Consider the following 22,918-nt stretch of genomic DNA (forward strand, 5'->3'; position numbering starts at 1 on the left):
TCAGTATTGTTATTTAAAGTCTTCCAAAATTGAGGCCCCTTCTATTTTTTAGCCTTTTTTTTTTTGCTGCTTTTATCCTTAAGCACTTACCTTATGCTTTATTGTGACCAGACACGTACTATATGTTATAGGTTTGCTCATGTTCCCCCTGGTTGCACAAAACTTCCTCTACCTACACCCTTTCAGACTTTCTAAGAATAGGATCTTGAGAACATAAGGTGTTCATTATTTTTAAATGTTAATAAGCCTTACACATCAACATCATTCCTGCTGATTCAAGGGCTGTTTTTGAGAGTGTCAGCAGATATTTGATAAAAACTGCATTTAAACATGAAACGTCTTATTTCATAGGGAATCTAATAGGGTTATACTATCAAAATCTCATAAAGTAAAAAGCTTTAACAAAGCGCAACTTTAAATTATGAGAAAAATGAATAAGCAAGAAATGAAAGTATAGGTTTGTATCAAAACATATGCATAGGTGTTCATCATAGCTTTATTGATAATAGCCAAAAAATAGAAATGCCCAAATGTTCATCAAATGATTCATATCTAAACAAAATATGGTCTCTCCATACAATGGGATATTATTTGTCATAATAAATGAAGTAGTGATTTATGCTACAACAGAAACAAATCTTGAAAACATGCTGAATGAAAGAAGCCAGATACAAAAGCCTACATATTGTATGATTCCATCTGTAGGCAATGTTCTGAATTGGCAAATCTATAAAGAAAATAGACTAGAGGTGTTCTAAAATGGAGGTGTAGGTAAAAACACTGTACTTCCTTGCACAGCCAAGTTTAAAGACAACAAAGTTTTAGTAACAAAAACGCAACCAAAACACAGAAAATTGAACTGCATGGAAGTCTAACAACAACGAACTATTCAGCCAGATGGGTCAGAGGGGTGAAGTCAGCAGCTGGTGGAGCAGGGTCATGCAGGTGGTGGTTGGCAAATCCCAGGCGTGGGATGGCAACAGGCAGACCCAGTGAGGGTGCAAGGCGGCTGGCTGACCATAGTCACACATTTGTGAGCAGATAAACCAGGCAAAAGAGTGAGCCCTGAGACAGACCACGCAGGACCCCAGCAATGGGAATTAAAGCCTAAAAGCACCAACTGGAAAAACTTTTGGGGTCAAGGTGCCAGGAGAAGCTCCCAGGCTCACAAAAAGTTTGTTGGAGAGACCCACAGGGTCCTGGAGGGTGCACAGGTCCACACAGCCCGGAGCTGGCACCAGGGGGACAGGTTTGCTTGCGGGAAGCAGCAGAGGGGACCAAAATCTGAGAGAGAGTGGAACAAAGGCCTTTGCCCCTCTATAACCCCATCCCCCATATACAGCGTCACGACCCAGCAACTGGGTTGTCCCACCCTGGTGAACACCTAAGGCTCCACCCCTCATACATAACAGGCATGACCAGACAAAAAAAATGGCTCAAATGGAAGAACAGATCAAGCCCTACAGCCAATATATATAAGCGACCAAGAGATAGTTAACCTATCAGATGCAAGTTTAAAGCACTGGTGATCAGGATGCTTACAGACCTGGTTGATTTTGGTTGCAATTTAGAGGAACAAAGGAAGGCTACACTGAATGAAATGAAGCCAAATGCACAGGGAACCAATAGTGATGGGGAGGAAACTAGGACTCAAATCAAAGGAGTGGACCAGAAGGAAGAAAAAAAATGACCAAACAGAAAAGAATAAAGAAACAAGAATTCAAAACAATGAGGAGAGGCTTAGGAACCTCCAGGACATCTTTAAACATTCCAACATCTGAATTACAAGGGTACCAGAAGGGTAAGAGGAACAGCCACCAGTGGAAAACTTATTTGAACAAATAATAAAGAAGAACTTCCCCAATCTGGCAAGAGAAATAAACTTCCAGGAAATCCAGGAAGCTCAGAGAGTCCCAAAGAAGTTGGACTCAAGGAGGAACACACCAAGGCACATCATAATTACATTAGCCAAGACTAAAATGAAGGAGAGATTTCTAGAAGCAGCAAGAGATAAGGGGACAGTCACCTACATAGGAGTTCCCATCAGACTGTCAGGTGATTTCTTAAAAGAGACCTTCCAGGGAAGAAGGGGCTGGAAAGAAGTATTTCAAGTCATGAAATCCAAAGACCTTCATCTAAAATTGCTCTATCCAGCAAAGCTTTCATTTAGAATGGAAGGTTAGATAAAGTGCTTCTCAGATAAGGTCAAATTCAAGGAATTCATCATCACCAAGCCCTTATTATATGAAATGTTAAAGGGACTTATCTAAGAAAAAGAAGATAAAAAATATGAACAGTGAAAGGACAGCAAACTCACAGTTATTAACAACCACACCTAAAACAAAAGCAAACTAAGAAGACAGCTAGATCAGAGCGGAACCATAGAAATGGAGATCACATGGAGGGTTAGCAACAGAGGAGTAGGAGGAGGAGAAGTGGGGAGAAGGTACAGAGAATAAGTAGCATAGATGGTAGGTAGAAAATAGACAGGGGAGAGGGCATGAATATAGAATCTAAAGAACTTGTGATACATGGACACAAACTAAAGGGGGGAAATTGTGGGGGAGGGGGTGTGCAGGGTGGAGGGAAAAGAAGGGTAAATGGGACAATCATAATGGCATAATCAATAAAATATATTAAAAAGAAAAAAAATGGATAGTGATATCTTAAGGCTTGGGGGCCATAAGAAGTTTGAAACGTGAAGGCCAAAGGGAACATAATTTCTTTCTGAGTTTTGAAAATATTTTAAAATTGATTGTGGTGATGCATGTACAACATTGCGAATATACTAGAAGCCATTGAATTGTACACTTTTAATGGTTGAATTGTTTGGCATGTGAATTGTATGTCAATAAATGTTTTTTAAAAGAAAGTTTATAAGATCTTTATTCATAGTTGCCAAAATTGGAAGCAACCACAATGTCCAAGGTGAATAAATAAAGCAATTGTGGTACTTTCAAATAATAGAATATATTCAACACTAAAATGAAATGAGTTATTAAGCCATGAAAGAACATAGGAAAACCTTAAATGCATATTACTAAGTGAAAGAGGCCAGTCTGAAAAGGCTACACACTGTATGAGTCCACCTAGATGATATTCTGGAAAAGCAGAACTCTCATGACAGTAAAAAATATCAGTGATTTTCTGGGTTTATGGGAGAGAATGAGATAAACAGGCATAAAAAAGAATTTTCAGGGCAGTGAACCTACTCTGTTTGCTATTATAATGGTGGACACACGACATTATACACTTGTCCTAAACCCACAGAATATACTACACCAGGAGTGAACCCTCATGGAAACTCTGGACTTTGGGTGACAGTGATGTGTCCATGTGAGTTACCTATTCCCAAAATGTTCACTTGGTGTTGGACGATGATAGTGGGGAAGCTTGTGCCTCTGTGTGTTGGGGGCATACAGGGCTATGCACTGCTTGCTAAATTTTGCTATGAAGCTAAAGTGCTCCAAACCAGAAAGTCTAAACAACAAACAAACAAACAAGTAAGAGGTGTAATAGGAGGAAGGAGAAGGGAGAGGGGAACACACTCGCACAAGGCCTATCTAAAGTTTTTCCTGACTTCTCTATCCACTGAGTCCTGGCTAAAGAATTAATTGCTTTTTAAAAAATGTTTGCGTTATGTTCTTATTTCTGAATAATTTAATAATTATTAAATTATTAAATTGTCACTGAATAATTTAATTATTCCTGTCACTTTATTTTGGTTGTATGCAGATCACTTAGGGAAATATTATATTTACAAGGTCCACAAGACTATCAGGTGAGGCTGCTCAAGACAAGATCTACCTTAAGGCTTTGACACTGAAGGCCCCTTCCTACCACCAGAGGACTAAGAAGATAATAGCTTAGCACAATGCAACCTATGTTAGCTTTTGGTTGTGTGGTAGGCTGAATGTTTGTGTTCTGCCCAAACTTCATAGTTGAAACCCTAACCCCAGTGTGATAGTATTAGGATATGGGGCCTTTGGGAAGTGTTTAGGTCGTGAGGATGGAACCCTCATTAATAGGATTAGTGCCCTTAGAAAAGAGACCCCAGAAAGATTTTTTCCCCCCACATGAGATGGTAGAAAGAAGACAGCTGTCTATGAAAGGGGAAAGTGGGTGTCACCAGACACTGAATCTGTTGGTACCTTGACCTTGTACTTCCCAGCCTCTAGAGCCTTGTGAAATAACTGTTTGTTTAAGCAACCAGTCTATTGCATTTTAATTATAGCAGCTAGAAATGACTAAGACAGGGATTTTTATAGTTGTTAGGAGATTGATGTAGAAGGCAGAATGTCTGTATTTTAGAGAATAAAAAGAAGTAGGGTCAAAACAAAAAAACCCCAAAATATTAAAATTTAAAAAGGAAACAGAAAACCTTTTATTTTGAAATTACTGGATTTGTGATGTGTGTATCCATGTGTGTAGTATGTCCTGAAAGTATTTATATGTTTAAGCTTCACTAACTTCAGAGAAATAATTGCTACAGATTTACCCCCAAGATCATTTGAAGGTTTAATTATTTACCCTTATTATATACTTGTAATGTTGTTGGTGGGAATTATGTCCTTCCATGGGATGAAAAGAAAAGCATTTCAAGGACCCATGCGTGAGAGATTGTGGTGTGGCATGGTTTATTTGTGTGGTAGAAGCTGCCCCGTGGGTTTCCAATGTCCTATCTTACCATGGAAAAAGTCCAACTGAGTCCTTGGCAAGGCCAAGATAAAAGCCAGTGTCCAGAGTTCCTGCTCCATATTAAAGTCCAGTCCAGTCCAGCATCTAGCTAGCTTAGCATGTGTTTCCAACTGCAGTCCATTTCAGGATCCCTCCGTCAGCCTATGTGTGGAGCCCACATGGCCATGGAGAAAGGTCACAATACATGGGTTGAGAGCCGGTCACCCAGACAAGAGACAGCTTCTTTGTTCCCTTGGGGTTGTGTTAGCTTGGGTGTGGGACAGACCAGATGATTTCTCAAAACGATCAGTCAGTTTCTCAAACTATCATGTACTTTGGGCGGATCCATCTCCCAACCAATCCCTTCTTTCCCCAGGCTGGAATGACAGGCCTCTCTGGTCCAGCACCGCCACCTGCACCATTCGGACTTCTATTGCACATACACCTGCTTTCCTCTGCTCCCACTTGGTCCACATGGTACCCAAGTGGGGAAAGGGAGGAGTGTTAATCCTCCTGGAGAAAGAAATGTTATAATTCCCTGGAGTGTGAAGCTGCAGCTTCCTGGCTGGACAAGCAGACAGACTTATGCTTCCCAGTTTATTAAACTCAATGTCTAGTTCCCTTTGATCCCCTCTTCTAGACAAACACTGAAGGTAACAATTTTGGTTTTGTGAATAGTGAGTAATAAATTATCACAATAAATTTTTGAGTAATAGTAGTAACTATTTTAATTAGTCCCTCTGATTGAATCAGTAAAGACTAACCAAATCAATTAAAATGTGCTATTTAGTGCTCAGAAAACTGAGTATAAAGGGACATTAAGTTCTATATTTATGTTCATGTAAGAAAAACTTTCTATAGGAATGATGGATTTAAGGACATATATGATCCTGAGTGTAAATGTCTGGGTATAAGCAAAAATTTCAGGCAGTATTTCAGACTTTTAAGGTGGTGAAATTCATGAGCCCCAAATCAAGGTTTTTAAACATTAAAGGGAGACTCATCTGGGTTATAGATGGAACAAGGAGAACATTCATTAAAGCACATATATATGATATAAGGTGGGTTAGAAAATAGGATGGCAGAGTAAGACAGAGGGACCTAGAGGAAAAAAAGATGGGTGGAGAAAAGCTGCTGGGCTAGTGTTGGGAGAGGAGATGTGAACACACTCTCTTGAAAGTGTGCCCTCCCCCACCCTCAGAAACCCTTTGTGACTCCTCAGTGCTCAGTGATGCAGGCCTGGCAATAAAGTCAGGAGTCTGCGCTCTCAGAGCTCAGTTGCCTCAGGCAGCTTTGCCATTCAGAAAATGACATCCAGCCAGTTTCTGAATAGCCTCTCACAGCTTTATCTGAGCTTCTGCTCAGAATCTTTAGATTTTAACCGCACCCTGATTTACATCTCTGTGTTGTGGTTGCTCCTTCTCTTCGTTTATTTCCTGGTGAAAATATCAACCTTCTGGGAAGATGAACCCACACACAAGGTAAAGAACCTTGGGAGAGGCCCCAAAGATATTCTTTATTATTGTTTCCATTTCTAGTCCCACATTATACATGAGTTTAGTGGGGTCAGAGAGACACTTAAGTTGGGCCATCTAATGAGAAGTTAGAACATCGCTTTTCTAGAAGAGACCAGGCAGAGCTAGGGGTTCTGGGAGGACTCAGATTAATTTCTGAAGCCACATACCGCATTGGTGTGGTGGAGGATTCCTTTAAAAATCCCAAAAAGCGATCTTCTGGCCATGGTTTGGGTTATTTTGAGTCTGGGTTCTCTGCAAGAGATAAGAGTTCCCTTGCTCTTCATCATGAGTCATATTCCTATGTCAGGCTTCGCCCATAATTGGATGAAGCTTTTCCTTGTACTGTGCTAATCAGGAGAGCAGTGCTGAGCTTCTGAGAGCCTCTGATCAGAGGCTGAAGCCTGAGCTCTGATCCGGGTTACAGGGTCCTATCTGAGGGAGCAGCTGTGTGACTGTCGGCCTCAGATTCTATGTCTTCCTTGAGCAGAAGACTTCTGTCTGGGAATACCAAGTGTGAATCTCATAGACACAATATTACTTTGAGCTTTTCAAAGATGAAAACATGGGAAATATCTTTGAACAATAGAAATTGATAAAAGGAAGGAATATGAAATTCTAGGAATTAATATTGAGTTGTATTATTCTTAGATTATAAATGTCTGAATTTCCTAAGGAAAGAAACGACTCTTCTCTTTTTCAGTGTGAGGGCAGAGCCAAGAGAAGAAGGAAAGGTGGGAAACTGAAAAGTAAGTTTCTGCTTATTTTACTTCAGCTCCCCAAGGGTGACCCTGTTCCTCCTTTCCATTAAATCCCAGGTTCACGGTCTCTGAGGTTGTCAGTTGCTTGATGCAATTCCTCTCAGGAAACAGAACCCACAGATGAGAGGGTTGTGGGAAGACAGTCAGAACCTGAGACTCTTCTCAGATTCCCTGCTTTGCCTTCTCTGGTATGAAGCAGTGACGGACCTGGGCAGTGGGTGTTGCCCAGTAGATGTCAAGACTCCGAACTTGTATTTCCTGACTTTGAGAAAGTTTTTTGACTTCAGGATGATCAGATTCCTCTTTGACGTAACTATTGACCTTTCTGCCTCACAGAGTGGTTTTTAGCATCAAATGAGATAATGTTAGTGAAAGTAGTTTATAAATGAAGCCACACACACGAGGGAACCACTTTAATATTATGGCTGACCATTTGATACCATCTACTGAGTCTTGGGAATTTCCAAGTTTAATATCCTAATGGTCTCCCATAAAGAGACTCCTCTATAATATCTGTGCTTCTTCCTTCAACTAATAAAACCCACTGTCCTGGCTTTCCAGGTTGGAGATACTACCAAAGGGAAGAAGAGGAAAAAAAGGTGCTGATTTCTATGTTTAAAAGGTAACTTGTCATTCCCCCCTTTTTTGAATACTCTTTGGTATGTTCTACGCAATTTCAAGGATTCAGTGCAGCCTTCCATAGTCATGGGAGTGGGTTGCCATAGGAATGGGGATGTGAATGAAGGCCTTGGGGTGAGTGGTATTGAGTGCATTGTGAAGTCATGGATGTGGGGTAATGTGAAGGGGCAGCACGCTTCAGGTGGCCCCACCCTCATAGGCAAGGAGGTCCTCCTTTCCTTGTTCTGGTCCTGGCTGCAGCTTTGTACCTCCTGTCTCCTGCAGCCCCCTTGGCCAGCATCACGATTCCACCCGCTTCCGTCAGCTGTTGTGTCCAGACCCCTCCTGTGAGGTGTGCAATAATGCAACCACTGAGATGGATCAGCTGCTGTTCTCACTGGCCCAGGAAGATTCTACTACTTCTGGGTCCCCTCTGCCTTCCTCCACTCCTGTGACTAAGCCATTGTTCACTGAGTCCCCTGCCTTCTCAGCAGTCCCTCCAGGACGCCTAATACCACTTCTTCTGCCTGAGCCTTTCCCACCACGCCCCTCCATTCTCTGCCTTAATCCAAGGACTCCCTTCCGTAATCTTCTATTGCCATCACCACTGGTTCGCTCTCTGCCACCAGAGCCTTTTCGTCGTTTGGCATCCAAATTTCTAGTGGACCATTCCCTACCCAAACCTCTTGACCTTCCCTCTCTGCCAACACATAGTAGTCATAGTGCAGATGCTGCTGTCCAACCAGAAGACCCTCTGACCCTGAATACCATCTTTCTTGACTCTTCTATGACCCAAGATACCAACCCCTTTCCTCAATCCCTGCCCCAGTCTCAGCCTCTGTCTCTCACTCAGATCCAACCCCAGGCTCACCTTCAGTCCCCATGCCCAGTCCTATCATCCAGCCCCATACACCAGACTAAGAGCTGTGGAGTGCATTTCCACGGATTCCAGAGTGAATCGGATTGTGTCAACTCATCTCAAATTCAACACCTCCAGAGGAATATGTTGCGGAAGCATCAGGAAAGTCTGTCGGGTTTACCCGCTATGGTCCAAAAGTCTCAGAATTTTGTTCTTTAAATGCCAACAATTATTACTGCCAGTCATCTCGAGCCTATGTTTACTTTCCATCTTTCCTGTAAAATTTCCCCTTGGCAATGAATTTTGGGAGAAACTAGAACACCTTAAAGAGAGGCTTATCCAACACCAATGGTGCCTGCGCCACAGGATCCATGAGTCTTTGTCACTGATGAGTCTTCTAGCCATTTCTCGGGTACATCTGAGTAAAAGAGAAATTAGGGCCTCTCCTGAATCTCTTTGAATAAGGGTCAGAGTAGCGAAAATCTAAATATTGGATTGAGCCAACCCTGGAAGCTTCTCTAGGAGGAGCTCAGAAATGCTTCAGCTAGAGGAGGAGGGGGGGAAGGATGAAAAACACAGCTCAGAGAATGATCCAAAAGATTATCTGTTGAATGACTCAGAGAGTGCTTCGGAAAAGGATGTGGTACATGACTCTGAGAAAGACGTAGACAGTGACATGAATCCGTCAGGAGAAAATTCAGTGATGTTAGGGCAGAGTATAAATCAGACATGAATGGAAAGTGTCCTGAAAATGCATTTGAACAAGAAGTTTGAGGGAATGAGAGTCAGCTCCCTGGGACTGTGCATAGTTAGTAACATGCTATCAGGCAGGCACTTTTTGTGAAATCCCCCACTGAAGTAAAACAGAAGAGTTAGCCACCACCAGTGGGTGGGAACAACTGCCCTAATACTTCCCAGGAACTTTCCTTTCTTGAATCCAGCGCACAGCTGCTGCTGGAAGCCCATATTACCAAGTTTCCTATGAGGAGGTTGTACAACTTCTCTCCATGTTCCTTCAATCCATAGAGATCTTTAATTTGAAAGACACTTTATTTCACTTTTCAACCTACATGTTTTCTGAGATGGATTCCAAATCTGGTGGCTTCATGCTTCTTAGAAGAAGCTCTAAAATACTTAAAAAAGACAAAGAGGGTATGGCAACTTCAGCTGCCATCCTGAATTATCCTCTCCTTGCCACATCTCTTGTGGGCAAGGAAGAACAAAGGACCCTAAGACCATCATCCTCTAATATCCACCACGGGCTTGCAGAGGAGGTTTAGAGAATTGGGGATGCTACACAGATACTTCTGCCTGTCACAAACAGCATCATTGGCAAAGCAAGTCAGACACATTCTCCAATAGCCAACATTTGCCCCCATGCAAGGCTAGCAAGGACTGAACATTAGCCAACAGATTAGTATGTAAATTCCAAGAATATACTAAAAATGGGAAGAGGCAGAAAAAATGGAGAAGAAATCAGAACCTGTTTCTAAGCTCAGTGTGTTCAGGGCTAAGAGCTTGATGCTCTTCAATCCAAAACTAGTGCATGAGAGTAAAGTAGAAAGTACTCTAACCACTGAAAGTCCCCAGAAAAGATATCAGTTGTCCAAGATCCTAAATTATGAGACCTTAGAGAAGAACTTAATTGTTGAGTCAAACTCTAAATAGAACAGGAAGCATAGCCAGGCCCAAGGCCAACCCACTGGCATGTCACATGACTCAGACAGCTTGGTTCCAAAGCTTCATGCTCAAGGTGCCTCCAGTGTGGACATGGGAGTGTCCCAGATGCTACATGTCCATCTGGAGGACAGAGGAGTCAGTATGGAGCAGTGGCAGGAGCCCTGGCTCCCTGAGCATGTCTTAAGCTTGTGCCAGGGTAACAAGCTCCCAGCATTGCAGACTAGTGAGCCCCACAGGCCCCAAATCAGAAGAGCCTGGTGGAGGGATGCAGGGTTGGGAACCTCCCGAAGTAGAAGGGTTTCCCTACTCTGGATGAGGACACACTTGGGAGCAAGGCTCCCCAGACTCTGTCACAGAAGGGACAGTTTTCTCCTAAAATCCTTTTCAGAAATTAGGTGCTTTTTTTCAATAACTTTGTCCTGGTATATAACGCAAAAAGCAAGAAAAGTCCCAGGAAAAGGGCAGCCCTATTTCATCTTCACAGAGCAGAGGCCCAGTTAAAAGTAGAGCTGCCTTTACTGGAATGATGGAAGCTCAGAAACTCATGACAGACATTGGGAAGTTTCTAGGGGAGAAACTGGGGCTTCGGCAGGCAGTAGACACCATCTGCTCTCCAGACACCTGCCCCTCCTGCCCCCTGGTCAGTGAAGTTTGGGAAAGGTCAGCAGAAGGCCGCAGTGTGGGCCTGGGTGGAGTCTGTCCAGGGGCATCCGTTCAACTCCAGGGTTCCCTCCAATAAGTGACAAATACAAAGTTCTGCTGCCCAGCAGCTGTCTTTGCTGGACAGAGTTCTGCAAGCAGTAGAGAAGTCAGAGACAGGGACAGACACCACCAGAAATTTGGGGCCATAAAGTACCAGCTATGAAGTCAGAAGCACCCTCAATCTGTGCCCCACAGGGGGACTGTGCCCCATCCAAACCTCACCTGTGGGCCTCAACTTGCCCAGGGGCCTCCTGCTGCTCTCAGCACTGCTGAAGGTCCTATGTTCAGAGATCAGTCTCTATTCAGACAGAAAATGTTACTCCAGAATTTTGTGGGGAAAAAATTTCCCACACCAAAATAATTCCTTCCCTCTAGACAATATTGATTCACTTTAATAAATGTTTCCCTAATAACAGTGATGTCTTTTCTGTGTACTGTGTTGGGGCATAGGTTCAGGGTATCTCATGACTTGTGCTTAAAGAAAAAAGTTAGTGTAGCNGACAGACACCACCAGAAATTTGTGGCCGTAAAGCACCACCTATTAAGTCAGAAGCACCCCCTATCTGTGCCCCACAGGGGGACTGTGCCCCATCCAAACCTCACCTGTGGGCCTCAACTTGCCCAGGGGCCTCCTGCTGCTCTCAGCACTGCCGAAGGTCCTGTGTTCAGAGATCAGTCTCTATTCAGACAGAAAATGTTACTCCAGAATTTTGTGGGGAAAAAATTTCCCACACCAAAATAATTCCTTCCCTGTAGACAATATTGATTCACTTTAATAAATGTTTCCCTAATAACAGTGATGTCTTTTCTGTGTACTGTGTTGGGGCATAGGTTCAGGGTATCTCATGACTTGTGCTTAAAGAAAAAAGTTAGTGTAGCACTGATTGCTTTCTTTCATTTCCAAAAGTGACCAGTCCCCCTGGAATTCTTGTTGAAAAATAGATATCATCATGCTTCCCTCCCCAAAAGCCCATTTCTTCCTTGGAGAATTTTGAGCACATGGGTTGTCACTTACCTCTTAGGTTAGCATTAATAAACGTGTATAGCAGCCCACACCTTTCCCCTGGGAGAATACTCTCCACTTGTACACACTGAGACTCAAAAATGGGGTGACTGTCTTAGAGAGCACTTGAGGTAGTTTTTGCAGTAAAGCTTGTGAATATTGGGTGCAAATAAAAAAAAAACATGTCCATCACAGTCAACTCTCACTACCTCACTTGTATTTTCTTGTCCGGAGTTATGTCACTGACCCTACAATGTCTGAAGATTGGGGTCACAAAAATGCAGAGTTTGTGGAAGCACTGGGAAGGACAATAGGCAGGAAGAGGCCCAGGGCAGGGAACTTGAGGAGGTGAGCAAGCAGTGGAGGGCTATAACATCCATGTAGACGGAGCCGCCAATAACCCAGCCTCCCAATTCCCACATCATCTCATATTGTCCTTTATGTCCACTCTAGTGCAGTTACTTTTGAGCTTATTGCCAAGAACACCTCTGCCATCTGGAACATTATGGTCTGACCTTCTACCCTTTGACCTGAAATGTCTATCCTTACAGTTTATATGCCCCTAGTGAATCTTCCAACCCCACATCATTTTTCCACTTACTCCTTGTCAATCCACCAACCTCTTTCTTCCTCCTTCACCATCATAGGCTAGATGGTCTTACTGGGCAAACAACACTTAAAAAGCTGCAATGCAAATCAACCCCTTTAAATTCCCTTTAATCCTGTCTGTCTGGCAAAAATTCAACTTTTTATTTTTCCAGAAGTGTCTTCCTATTAGTAATCGATCAGTATTGGATTACATCTCAGAATGAGTCAACTGGTGCCCCAGAGCTACCTGGAAATCATTCATTCATCCCACAAAGAATTATCCCATGCTAACCAAAGTGGACAAAGCAAACAGAGCTTAGGTCTCTGTTTCTTTAGTCCATTCTCTCTCCAAAGCTACTCAAATCTATTTCAAATGTCACTTGCCACAGACTGAGACCATCATCACTTATTCAAATGATGTACTGGACCACTGTTCTCAGAGGACCTAGAAGCCTTGGGGTGGGAACTTTTCAACAAAACACTCCAACAAAACACTTTCACATTCTTTCTTTCCCCTTTTCTTCATGTTATATGGAAAGTAGTTTCCTTCCCAACCTCAGACGAATGACACTTCCTGAAGTCATCTTACTGAGGGATAGCTAAATTCTTGACTTGATGGACTGATACATCCTGGCCAGGTATCCTCCCCCTGCCCTTATGAGGTACCCAATATATTTTATTTTTTAAACTTATTATTACAAAAATACATAAATATACACCAGCACAGATAGAATAATATGTCTTCCCAGTTACCCTCACCCAACTTTCACAGTCATTATTTGGCATATGTATGGCAATCCGTTTTTCACATTAGGATTAAAGTGCAAAAGGCCCATTGAAAAAAACATCTTGGCATCCATCTCTCAGACATATGCTATGTGCCCAGGTCAAAGCTCCCACATTTCTCTGATATTTATCACGTGTAGAACACACATCCACCACAGATGTAAACAACTTTAGTGATGAAAAAGCATTGAGCTTTAAAGGCTTTGGCAACCAGTTCTGCTCTGCCTTTTAGTCAACCCTGAGGAGTCCTTTGAGTGAATTCTTCTCTCAACTCCATTCAAGAAGTAATCTTACAGAGCACATCCAGTGCACAATATTGCTATTTCTTAATCACACAGTAACTATACTAATATGCTAATGATAGGGAAGTAGAAAAGTATGTAATAGGCATTGCTATATGATTTTAAATATTTAGAAATGCTTTTCCTGTCACCCATGAAGATGACTATAGGAGACCATTCTGCATGGTGTGTGCCCACCTCCCACTCAGAAAGGCCAGTGGAAAGCGAGGCCCAGTGCACACGACCCACGTCTATGAATAGGTTCTCCCATGGGGAATCAGGCCTGCATTGTACCTAGACTGCTATAAGACTTGCTTTTGCTAAAACTCCCTCACCCTGAATTGAAGCAAAAGGTGCTAACTGTAACTTCCTAAATTCTGTGCTAAACCTGCCAGTATGGAGTGTAACCAGTTCAAACACTTTTGCCCTTGGTCTGCAATATCCTTCTCTTTGAAGTAATTAGCATCATTCATATTTTCATATTCATTCATTCATTCATATTTTATTCTCCTTGTAATTTCTACTTTCATACCATTGTGGTCAAAGAAGAAGATTGATATATCAACTTCTTAAATTTGAGTCTTGTTTTGTGGTCTATCCTAGAAAATGTTCTACGTGTACTTGCAAAGAATGTATTTTGTACTGCTTTAGGGTGAAATGCTCTAAAAATATCAATTAAATTCATCTAATGGGTAAGTTAAGGTTGCTGTTTCCTTGCTGATTTTCTATCTGGAGGATCTATGCACTGATGTCAATGAGGTGTGAAAGGCCCCTACTATGACTGCTTTACTCTTGACCTCTCCCTTTATGTCTGTCAATATTGTTTCATATATTTAGGTGCTCCTACATTGGGTGCTTACATGTTAAATAAGGCTTAAATCCTCTATTTGGATCAATGCCCTTATAATTATGAAATGCCCTTCTTTGTCTCTTATAATAACTTTTGTTTTAAAGTCTCTTTTGTCTGACATAAGTATTGCTCTCCTTGCTCTTTTTTGTTTCCATTTGTGTGAAATATCTTTTTCCATCCTCTTTTTTAAAGTCTGTGTGCATCATTTGATTTGAAGTGGATCTCTTGCAGACAGTATCTGTATGGATCTTATTTTCTTACCATTTTCTTAAGATGATTATTGAAAGGTCTGTAGTTATTGCCATTTTATTATTCATGTTTATATTTTCCCCCTTGTTCTTAAAGATGTCCCTTTAACATTTTTTGTAATATTGGTTTGGAAGTGATGAACTCCTTTAGCTTTTACTTGTCTAGGGAGCTCTTTATCTCTCTTTTGATTTGTAATGGTATTCTTACTGAAAAGATTAGCCTTGGTTGTAGGTCTTTGATCTTCATAACCAAATATTTCATGCCAGTCCCTTCTGATGCAAGAGTCAGGGTGGGTAGTAGACTTCTGAGGGGATCACTTTATAAATTAGATAACTGTTTAACCATTATACCGTATACCTGAAACTTCTGTAAAATAATATTCAATGTCAATTGTAATTGAAAAATAAGCAAACATTCATAGCAGTATCACTCATAGCAGTCAAAAGATGGAAAAAACCCAAATGTCCAGAAACAGATCAATGGGTAAGTAAAACATGATATAACCATACAGTATAATATTATTGGCAATAAAAAATACAAATACATGCTACAACATGGATAATCCTTAAAAACATTATGCCAGGTAAATGAAGCCAGTCATAAATACTCACATATGATTCCATCCCTATGAAATGTCCATTTAGGTAACCTACAAAGTCCAAGTAGATTAGTGGTTACTTAGGGCTATGGGGAGGGGATAGGAGAGAGGTGATAACTAAAGGTTACATGTTTCTTTTTGAAGTCGTGAAAATATTTTGAAGTTGACTGGTGATGCACATACTTGTGAACATACTAAAAATTGTGGAGCTATACATTATAAATGGTTGAATTGTATGTGAACTATCACTTCAATAAAACTGTTAAAAAATTAAGAGTTTAAAAAGAATATGTGCTTAAGAAAGACAAGAAGGGAAGAAGACAGCACAAAAGATGTCAACACATTTTTGGAGAATGAAAACCCAGGTGAAGGGTAGTTAAGTGGCTAGGAGAGCAGAGGACGTGCTGGCAAACTCACTCACGCCACTGCCCCTGGAAGACAAATGACCTGGTGGCATCAGACAAGAAATTAGGGGTTCCATGCTGTTAATATACTGATATTTTTGTTTTACACTGTGTATATTTTGTGAAAAAAAAAGCATTTTGGGAGAAGGGTGGTTGTCTTTTATTATTGTGTAAAATCCTGTTTGTAATGTTAGCATGTTTCAAAGGTGCAGAGAACCCCAGTTTTTCTGGGTGGGACAGTATCAGACAATTGCAAAGTTGGCATTGAACACTTCTGGGGACAGGATATAAAGGTGGTGGTGGCTGTGGGAATCAAGGGCAGAAATATCAAAGTCCTGGTAAAATTCAGGACATGGATCAATGGTCCATTTTTAAATGAATTTATTTGAAAATAATTAAACTGGAAAAGTTACACATATGGAAAACAATATACCTTTCATTGAGATTTAGCTACTAACATTTTGACCCATTTATGACCTCTTCCATTTTTCTCTCTGTTTTTGTGTACTATGAGCACATTTCTAAATATTTGAGAATACTTTTTATGTAGTATATATTTTCCCCTATTTGTTTTACTGTATATTTTTTAAGAAAAAAATATTCTCTTGCATACAGAACAATCATTCCCTTCAGAAACTTAAGATACGGCACAAAACCTATAACTAGTCTCCCATTAATATTCCATTTTGTCAACTTATGACATAATGCTATTTGTAGCTTTTTAAAAAAACCTCCATTATCAGATTTAGTTGTCATACATCTTTAGTCTCCCTTTATCTGGTTCAGTTTCTCAGGCTTGTTTATTTTTGTGAGAAGGCCATTTTTGAAGAATTTCATGTGGCATTTTAATAACCCTTTCTTACCTAGAGCATTTTGGTAGTGCTTATCTTGCTGAGACTTTACAGGATGTTTTTGAGACAGTTGGTTAAGATGGCAGCATAGGTAAACATGGCTTCCTTCCTCACACAACCACATCAAAATCGTAACTAAAATACGGAACAACCATCAGTCAGAACTGTCAGCCATGGAGTTGAGTGGAAGTCTGACAGCTACAGAATTAGAGAAACCACAACTATCCAGACTGGTAGGAGGGCAGAGACTTGGAATAGGCTGGTCCTACATCCACGTGTGGTGGGTAAAAATTCAGAGGGGATATCTGAGGCGCAAGGAGTCTCAGCCACACATCAGGATGCCCAGCGAAGGGTTCTAGAACCAGAAAGAGAAGTCCTGATAACTTCTGGCTGAAAAACCAGGAGGGATAGAGTCAGTGGAAGAAACTTCTAGAGTCCCAAGCAGTTCCCCTTAAAGAACCCATACATGGACGTTTAGACTCACTCCCTCTGAGCTCCGGCTCAGGGGTAACAGGTTGAAAGGCACCTGTGGCATACAGGAAGGAACCAAAGTGTCTGGCATCAAGGGAGGAGCTGGGAGACCGCTTTCTCCCAGACAGAAAGGCAGGCAGAGGCCATTGTACCTTTTTTGAACCCTCCTCACACAGAGCCACAGAGCCAGCAGGCAGGTGCCATATCTGAGACTCCAAAAACCTGGCTAACACTGTTCGCCCCACACTGGAGATACCCTGGAACTGTCTCATCCAAATTATGGGTCCACCCAAACTATTAACTGTGACTTTTCCATATGAATGGCTGGAATTGGCTCATGCTTCACAACTTCCTAAATCCTATCAAACAAGCAACAGTTGGCCTCAGTAAGCCTCCAGTCCCCCTACCTCTTCTTAAGTGGTCCCAGGTCCAGCACTAGCAGCAGCCAGCCTACGTTCACAGCTTGGCTCACCTAGAAATCTCCAAGCCCAGCACAAATAGCAGCCACCTCAGACCGCTTTTCAGCTCAGGCAAGGTGGTCTTAGGTGGAACACAAGAGGGGGTTCATCTTGGCCTGAATTCCCCAAGAAATCCCAGAGCCTGCATACCCAGTGGACAGTTACAGACCACGTCAGAGCAACACCACCTTGCCTCTGCACAGCTGATCCTCCACGGAGGGTGGGGTTGGTGGTCACTGGTCATGCCATTCTTGCAGCTGACTGGCCTGGGCAAATCCCTCCCACTGATCTGCCAACAGCAATCAAAGCTCAGCTACAAGAGAAGGGAGTACTCAGCCCACATGGAGGGTGCACTCCAAGTACCCAGCTTGGATGATAGAAGAGGCTGTACCAATGGATCCTACAAAGACACCTACTACATTAGGCCACACTACCAAGACATGGAGTCAAAGGAGCTCCACCTAATAGTTAGAAACAAGCACAGGAAAATCAACAGGAAAGTGAAAACCACTATGTGAACCCCCCCATTCTTCCTTTCCTTCCTGGTATACTGAAAGGCTCCCCTGGGTGTTTTCAGGACATTGCCCACCCCCACAGCTGGGATGTGTCCTTGCTTTCCAATTCACAGCACTTTCCTCACTGTGTAAAATATCTGGCTTAATTACATTTGACTTAAAAAATGTGGGTTTGAATTACCTGGGTCCACTTATATATGGATTCTCTTCTCTTTTTTTTTCAGTTTAATTGTATTTTTTAATGTTTTGGTTATTGTATTACAGTTGTCCCAATTTTTCCCTTTTCCCCTCTCCACCCATTTCCTGCCTTGGCCCCACCAGCCACTCCCACATTCAGTTTTTTCAATTAACTTGCCCAGTTCTACCAATCATAGTTCAATTGACCCGGGAAGTTCAATTGACCTTGGCAGTTTAAAAATGCGTTGCTCAAGTTTCAACCAGCAGTTTTGAGAGTGTGTATGCACAAGGCCAACTTAAGTTATGTGCAGAGTTTCGACTGTGTAGGTAGTAGGCACCCTAACCCCAACGTTGTTCCCAAGTCAACTGCATTTACCTTCTGGGAGGCCAAACGTTTACTTCCTCACGGCCCAGGGCACCTAGTACAGCTCAGGAACCTTGGGGGGAAGGAACCTTAAGCAGAGGGAGCCATTTGTCGAGAAGGCTCCACCCAACGTGCCCTGGGGGCGGGGCCACGTTCAGGAGCCTGTTGGCGACTGTGGCTTTTGGCTTCCTAAAGCGGAGGCTCGGGGCAGATGCTGAGAGGACGCTTCAAACTTCTGGGAGCCATGTTCGTTGTTTCTGGCAGCTAGGAGTTGAGGTTTAACACACAGAGAGGTTGCCAGAAGGTATGGGGCTCCCCAGTGACTGCCTGCCGGGTCCTTTCCTCAGTCCTCCATTTCCATCCCCATCTGCTGGGCCTTAGCAGCTCTCATTCCCTGACTCTGGAGGCGGAGGCCCCAGAAGAAGCTCAGAGGCTGGAGATGGGGGTTTGGCCAGTGACACGGGGTCCTCCTTCCACGTGGGGACGGCCATAGTCCTAAAGGTAGTGCCAACACTGACGACTCTAGGAGCTTCCCCCTGCCCTGGCTGTCTGGCCTTGTGAAGTAACCGGAGTCTCAGGTCCCAGCTGTTCTGTGCAGAGACGCTAATGTGCACTAGTAGGTTTTGCCCTGAGAACTGGAATAAGCAAGTAAAAGGCCCAGGTTAAGGAATGGGTGGGCCTCGGGAGGGTCTGCACAGACAGGACCCTGAGAGGCCAAGTTCCCAGCCCACACTGCAAGTGGTGAAGTCGTCATCTCTGGATCTCTGCACGACCAGTGACGGGAAGAAGGTGCTCACAGCACTCTGGTATTCTTTTCGGAGGATCCAGCAACAGTTTTACCTGTCTGGGACCCATCAGTGAATCTAGTAATCTAGTAATCTGAGGTAAGGTGTTCATTGCAAGGATAGATACACTTAAGCATTTATTAAGGGCCCAGTGTGTGTCAGGTTCTTTGTTAATTAAGAACTGTTAATTTGTTAATTAGGAACTGTCATTATGTTTATCATAGGAAGTTGTAGAGGAGAATACTTTTTGTGACTTTCTCCACTATTAGGATGTATTATGTAGTAAATTTTAAAGATATGGAAAAGCCAAAAGAAGAACCTCATAGATTCTTGCCTTCAAAACAGTTAATTATCTGATACATCTCTTTTCAGATTTTGCTATGCCTATTTTTTGTTGCATTTCTTAAATACTGTGTACTTTAAAGTAAAAACACTGTCATAAACATTTTTATGTTATATACTTTTATAACTAACATTTTATGATCAAATCCTATTAAGTGGAGCAAGAGTAAATTTCTACTTTTTAACATTTGGATATTTTCTGATATTTTGAAATTTTAATGTTTTGTTGATCATGTTTGCTCATAATGGTGTTTGCTCATAGACGGTGCTGTCCAAAGAGCATGAAGCTTTCCCTAGATGTCTGCTCACCCCAGGACTTTGTCCAGAGCTGAATGCTTCTCTCTTTCTCTCTCCTCCTTAGATGAGTGTCAGCACTAGAGTCTCCTCTGAGTGCCAAGCTACTGAAACCAATTACTTGCTAAACATCTTCACTGTAGAATCTTGCAGACTTAACCCATTGTCTTCCTCTATCCCGAACATTCTCTTCTTCCTATGTTTTGAGTATCAATTATAGCACCTGGACACCCCAGTATAAACAAAAGAGGATAATTTTATCCTCTTCCTTCGTTTTCTCCATAGCTGGTCAGAAAAATCCTAGAGTTCTCTAGTCTGCTACGTTCCCCCTCTCCCACTCCCCAGATTATAAGATTTTTCAGCTTTATCTTTATAGTCTACCTTAATTATGCTACTAAAATATTGTCATAGTCTCTGAGTCAGAATTAAAACATTCTCATTAAGGTATTTTCAATTTAATCACTTACTTGTTTCCTCACTATTTATATTAATACAGACTCTTGGTTTCCTAACAGATTCAGTTAAAAATGTTACCATTTATTTTGGTGCCCAGTTTCACAAATTTAGCCACGCATTGATGTGTCTCTATAATTTCTTTCTTTCTGACACAAAAAGATTTTTCTGGCTGATTGTGTACTTTTCCCTACGTCAGTCCTGGGATACTTTCAGCAATTTCTCCAAGTATTTCTTAAATGGGGAATGGTATTTAGAATCTAAAGTCGGGGTGTTAGATGTGCTCATTATTATTAGGATGTGATTGCTTCCAGGCCCTCTCAGAGAGGACGGGTAGGGAATAGGGAAGCAGTCTCTCATCACCACTGCCCCTTGTATGGATGGATGTCCCCCTCTGTCACTTGTGCTGTGACATCAGTGTGTTTGGCGGTTGGGCAAACCTCTCTACCAGGGCGAACAGAGTGTTCACCCTGCCTGGGCTCTGACACTCACGTCTGGGGCATTGCCAACACCTCTCAAACTGCCTTTCCCCGCATCTCCTCCTGGTGTGGATGCCGATTTGTTTGGCTTACCTAATGGGCATAAGGCTCAGTCATTCAGAAAGGGAACAGGAAGAGAAATATGCCATCTTTTTCTCCTTAGCTTTCATGAAGCATAATTGACATGCAAAAGACTGCATGTATTTAAAGTATACAACTAGGTGAATTTGATGATTAAGTGATCACATTTTGAGGTTTTTTTTTTTAAGTGAACTTTTTATTTTGAGATGAATGAGGGCTCACATGGCATTTTAAGAAATAAGTAGAGATATCTCATGTGCACTTTATACATGAGATATCTGTATACAATTGAGAAACATTGGATCTCACAAAACTGCATTATGCTGTCACAATGATGGTATTGACATTGATGGCCCTGTGAAGGTAACCAATGAAATTCTTTGGTTTTGCCTTCATGTATTCTGTGGATTTCTGCTTCTTCCACCTAATGGTTACCCTCCTATTGTGGTCTTTATTGTAACTCTGATTAATCTATTGTTCAAGTGTCTGTTGCCTTTATTAGACTATGAGCTCCAGAAGAAAGAACCAGTGTTTTATAAATTCTGTTTATCTAAGACCTGCCACAGTGCCTGACATATAGCAGCGATTTGGTGTTTATTGAATACTCTCCCTTCCCCATCTCATTTCAAGGATTACTTAAATATGTCAAATGCCTTGAATGTGAAAAATACAATATTGGATAATATAAAGAGGGCTGATTGCTTGGATATTTAAAGAGATTATACTGTATTTCAAGATGTAGATCCATTTACTGTGCTGAAATTTAGCATGACTCCATTCTAAGGGAAGATACTTTCTTTCGAAATGTATCACAGATTTGGCTGTATTTTTTTTCTTGCTCAAGCTCTTAGCCACCTAGTCTGTCTCCCTGTTGCAGCTGGACGTGAATGTGGCTTTAATGGAACCTAGTGTTTGGAATATATGCTAAAAATAATTCCCTTCTCCAGATCCAGTGTTTCTGTGATTCCTCTTAAAGGCAGTGCCTGAATCCTTACTGTTTAAAAGTTGGAAAGTCAACATGTTCTGTATTTTTTTGTGATAAATGCAAAAAATAATTGATAGTGTTTTGAAAGACAAGGGAGGGGGTCTGTTCTACAGGATAAAAATGACAGCATTATTATCACTGTGATCCAGAGATGAAAAGTTATAAAACATTTTGGCTCAAAGAGATGCCATGTGAATTTAATAATTTTCCTGTGGCTAATCATTTCCCGAACAAACTGTAGCCATGAATGAATCCCTTCTAGAAAGACAGAGGTGCATCTTCAAACAAACTGCCTAAGCTATTCAGTTTTCTTTTTCATTCAGCAAGATGGATTATGAGGGGTAACAACCAGAGCTGTGACAGCTTTGGCCAAATCCCACCTGGCATTCAATCACTTTCTCGTTTAAAAAGCTCTCCAAGTTCCTAATTCTACAAAAGGCTTAAAGTCATTGGAGGAGTGCCTTGACTTGGAGGTGTGGAGGGGGATTTAACATGCCAATTAAAAAACTCGTTGTTACTAAAAAATTCTTGGGGTGTTTTATTTGTTTAGTGAAAGCAACCCAAATATGATTTCCTATATGAACAATGATGCACTTGGGCTGAAAATGAAGTAAAGTAAAAACATTGAGGGTCTATAATACTGCTTTTATTGCGTTTTTACTGGTCAGTGAACCTTCTTGGGGCACAGCGAAGCTGCCATTTTTCTGCTTCTATATATCAGATCACACATAGCACCCACCCACAATCTCGTTACATACACAACAGCCATGGGAAACCTCCTCCATCATATTCATCAGCCTATCTGGTTACCATCTGCTTCATTCCCTTCACCCTGGCTAAAACTGTCTGTAGGGAAGGAAAAAAAAATCATAGCCTTCCAGTCTGTACGAGAGTTCTAGACGAGGAGTTAAAAGTACAGGACTAAATAGCTATTAAGTAGTTCTTTTTTCAGTTCTGTGGTGTCGTGCAAGATACCTCACAGTTGTTTGGTTAGAATCCTTAAGTTAGTGTCAATCTTTTGAGGCCAACAACTATCCCCTTTGAAATATCAACATATTGGTCAATATTTGTCACCCATGAAGTGTGTAGCAGA

The 22,918-nt window shown here is 41.8% G+C and overlaps 1 protein-coding gene across 1 annotated transcript; it reads left to right on the forward strand.

The window, feature by feature from the left end:
- The first annotated feature begins 6,849 nt into the window (after window positions 1-6,849).
- On the forward strand, window positions 6,850-10,299 carry LOC118979833 (spermatogenesis-associated protein 31D3-like). Its single transcript, XM_037036139.1, has 3 exons — window positions 6,850-6,940; window positions 7,514-7,574; window positions 7,856-10,299. The coding sequence occupies exons 1-3, from the start codon at window positions 6,850-6,852 to the stop codon at window positions 8,646-8,648; spliced, it is 945 nt and encodes a 314-aa protein (XP_036892034.1). The 3' UTR covers window positions 8,649-10,299.
- Window positions 10,300-22,918: the final 12,619 nt, after the last annotated feature.

The sequence above is a fragment of the Sturnira hondurensis genome, unplaced genomic scaffold, assembly GCF_014824575.4.
Source record: "Sturnira hondurensis isolate 20B ecotype Veracruz unplaced genomic scaffold, ASM1482457v3 Scaffold0022566, whole genome shotgun sequence".
Lineage (NCBI taxonomy): Eukaryota > Metazoa > Chordata > Mammalia > Chiroptera > Phyllostomidae > Sturnira > Sturnira hondurensis.

Coding starts and splice junctions, on each gene's coding strand:
- LOC118979833 (XM_037036139.1), top strand. CDS start 6,850: ATGTCTGAATTTCCTAAGGAAAGAAACGACTCTTCTCTTTTTCAGTGT. Junction 6,941..7,513: donor GAAAGGTGGGAAACTGAAAA/GTAAGTTTCTGC, acceptor CTGGCTTTCCAG/GTTGGAGATACTACCAAAGG. Junction 7,575..7,855: donor CTGATTTCTATGTTTAAAAG/GTAACTTGTCAT, acceptor TGTCTCCTGCAG/CCCCCTTGGCCAGCATCACG.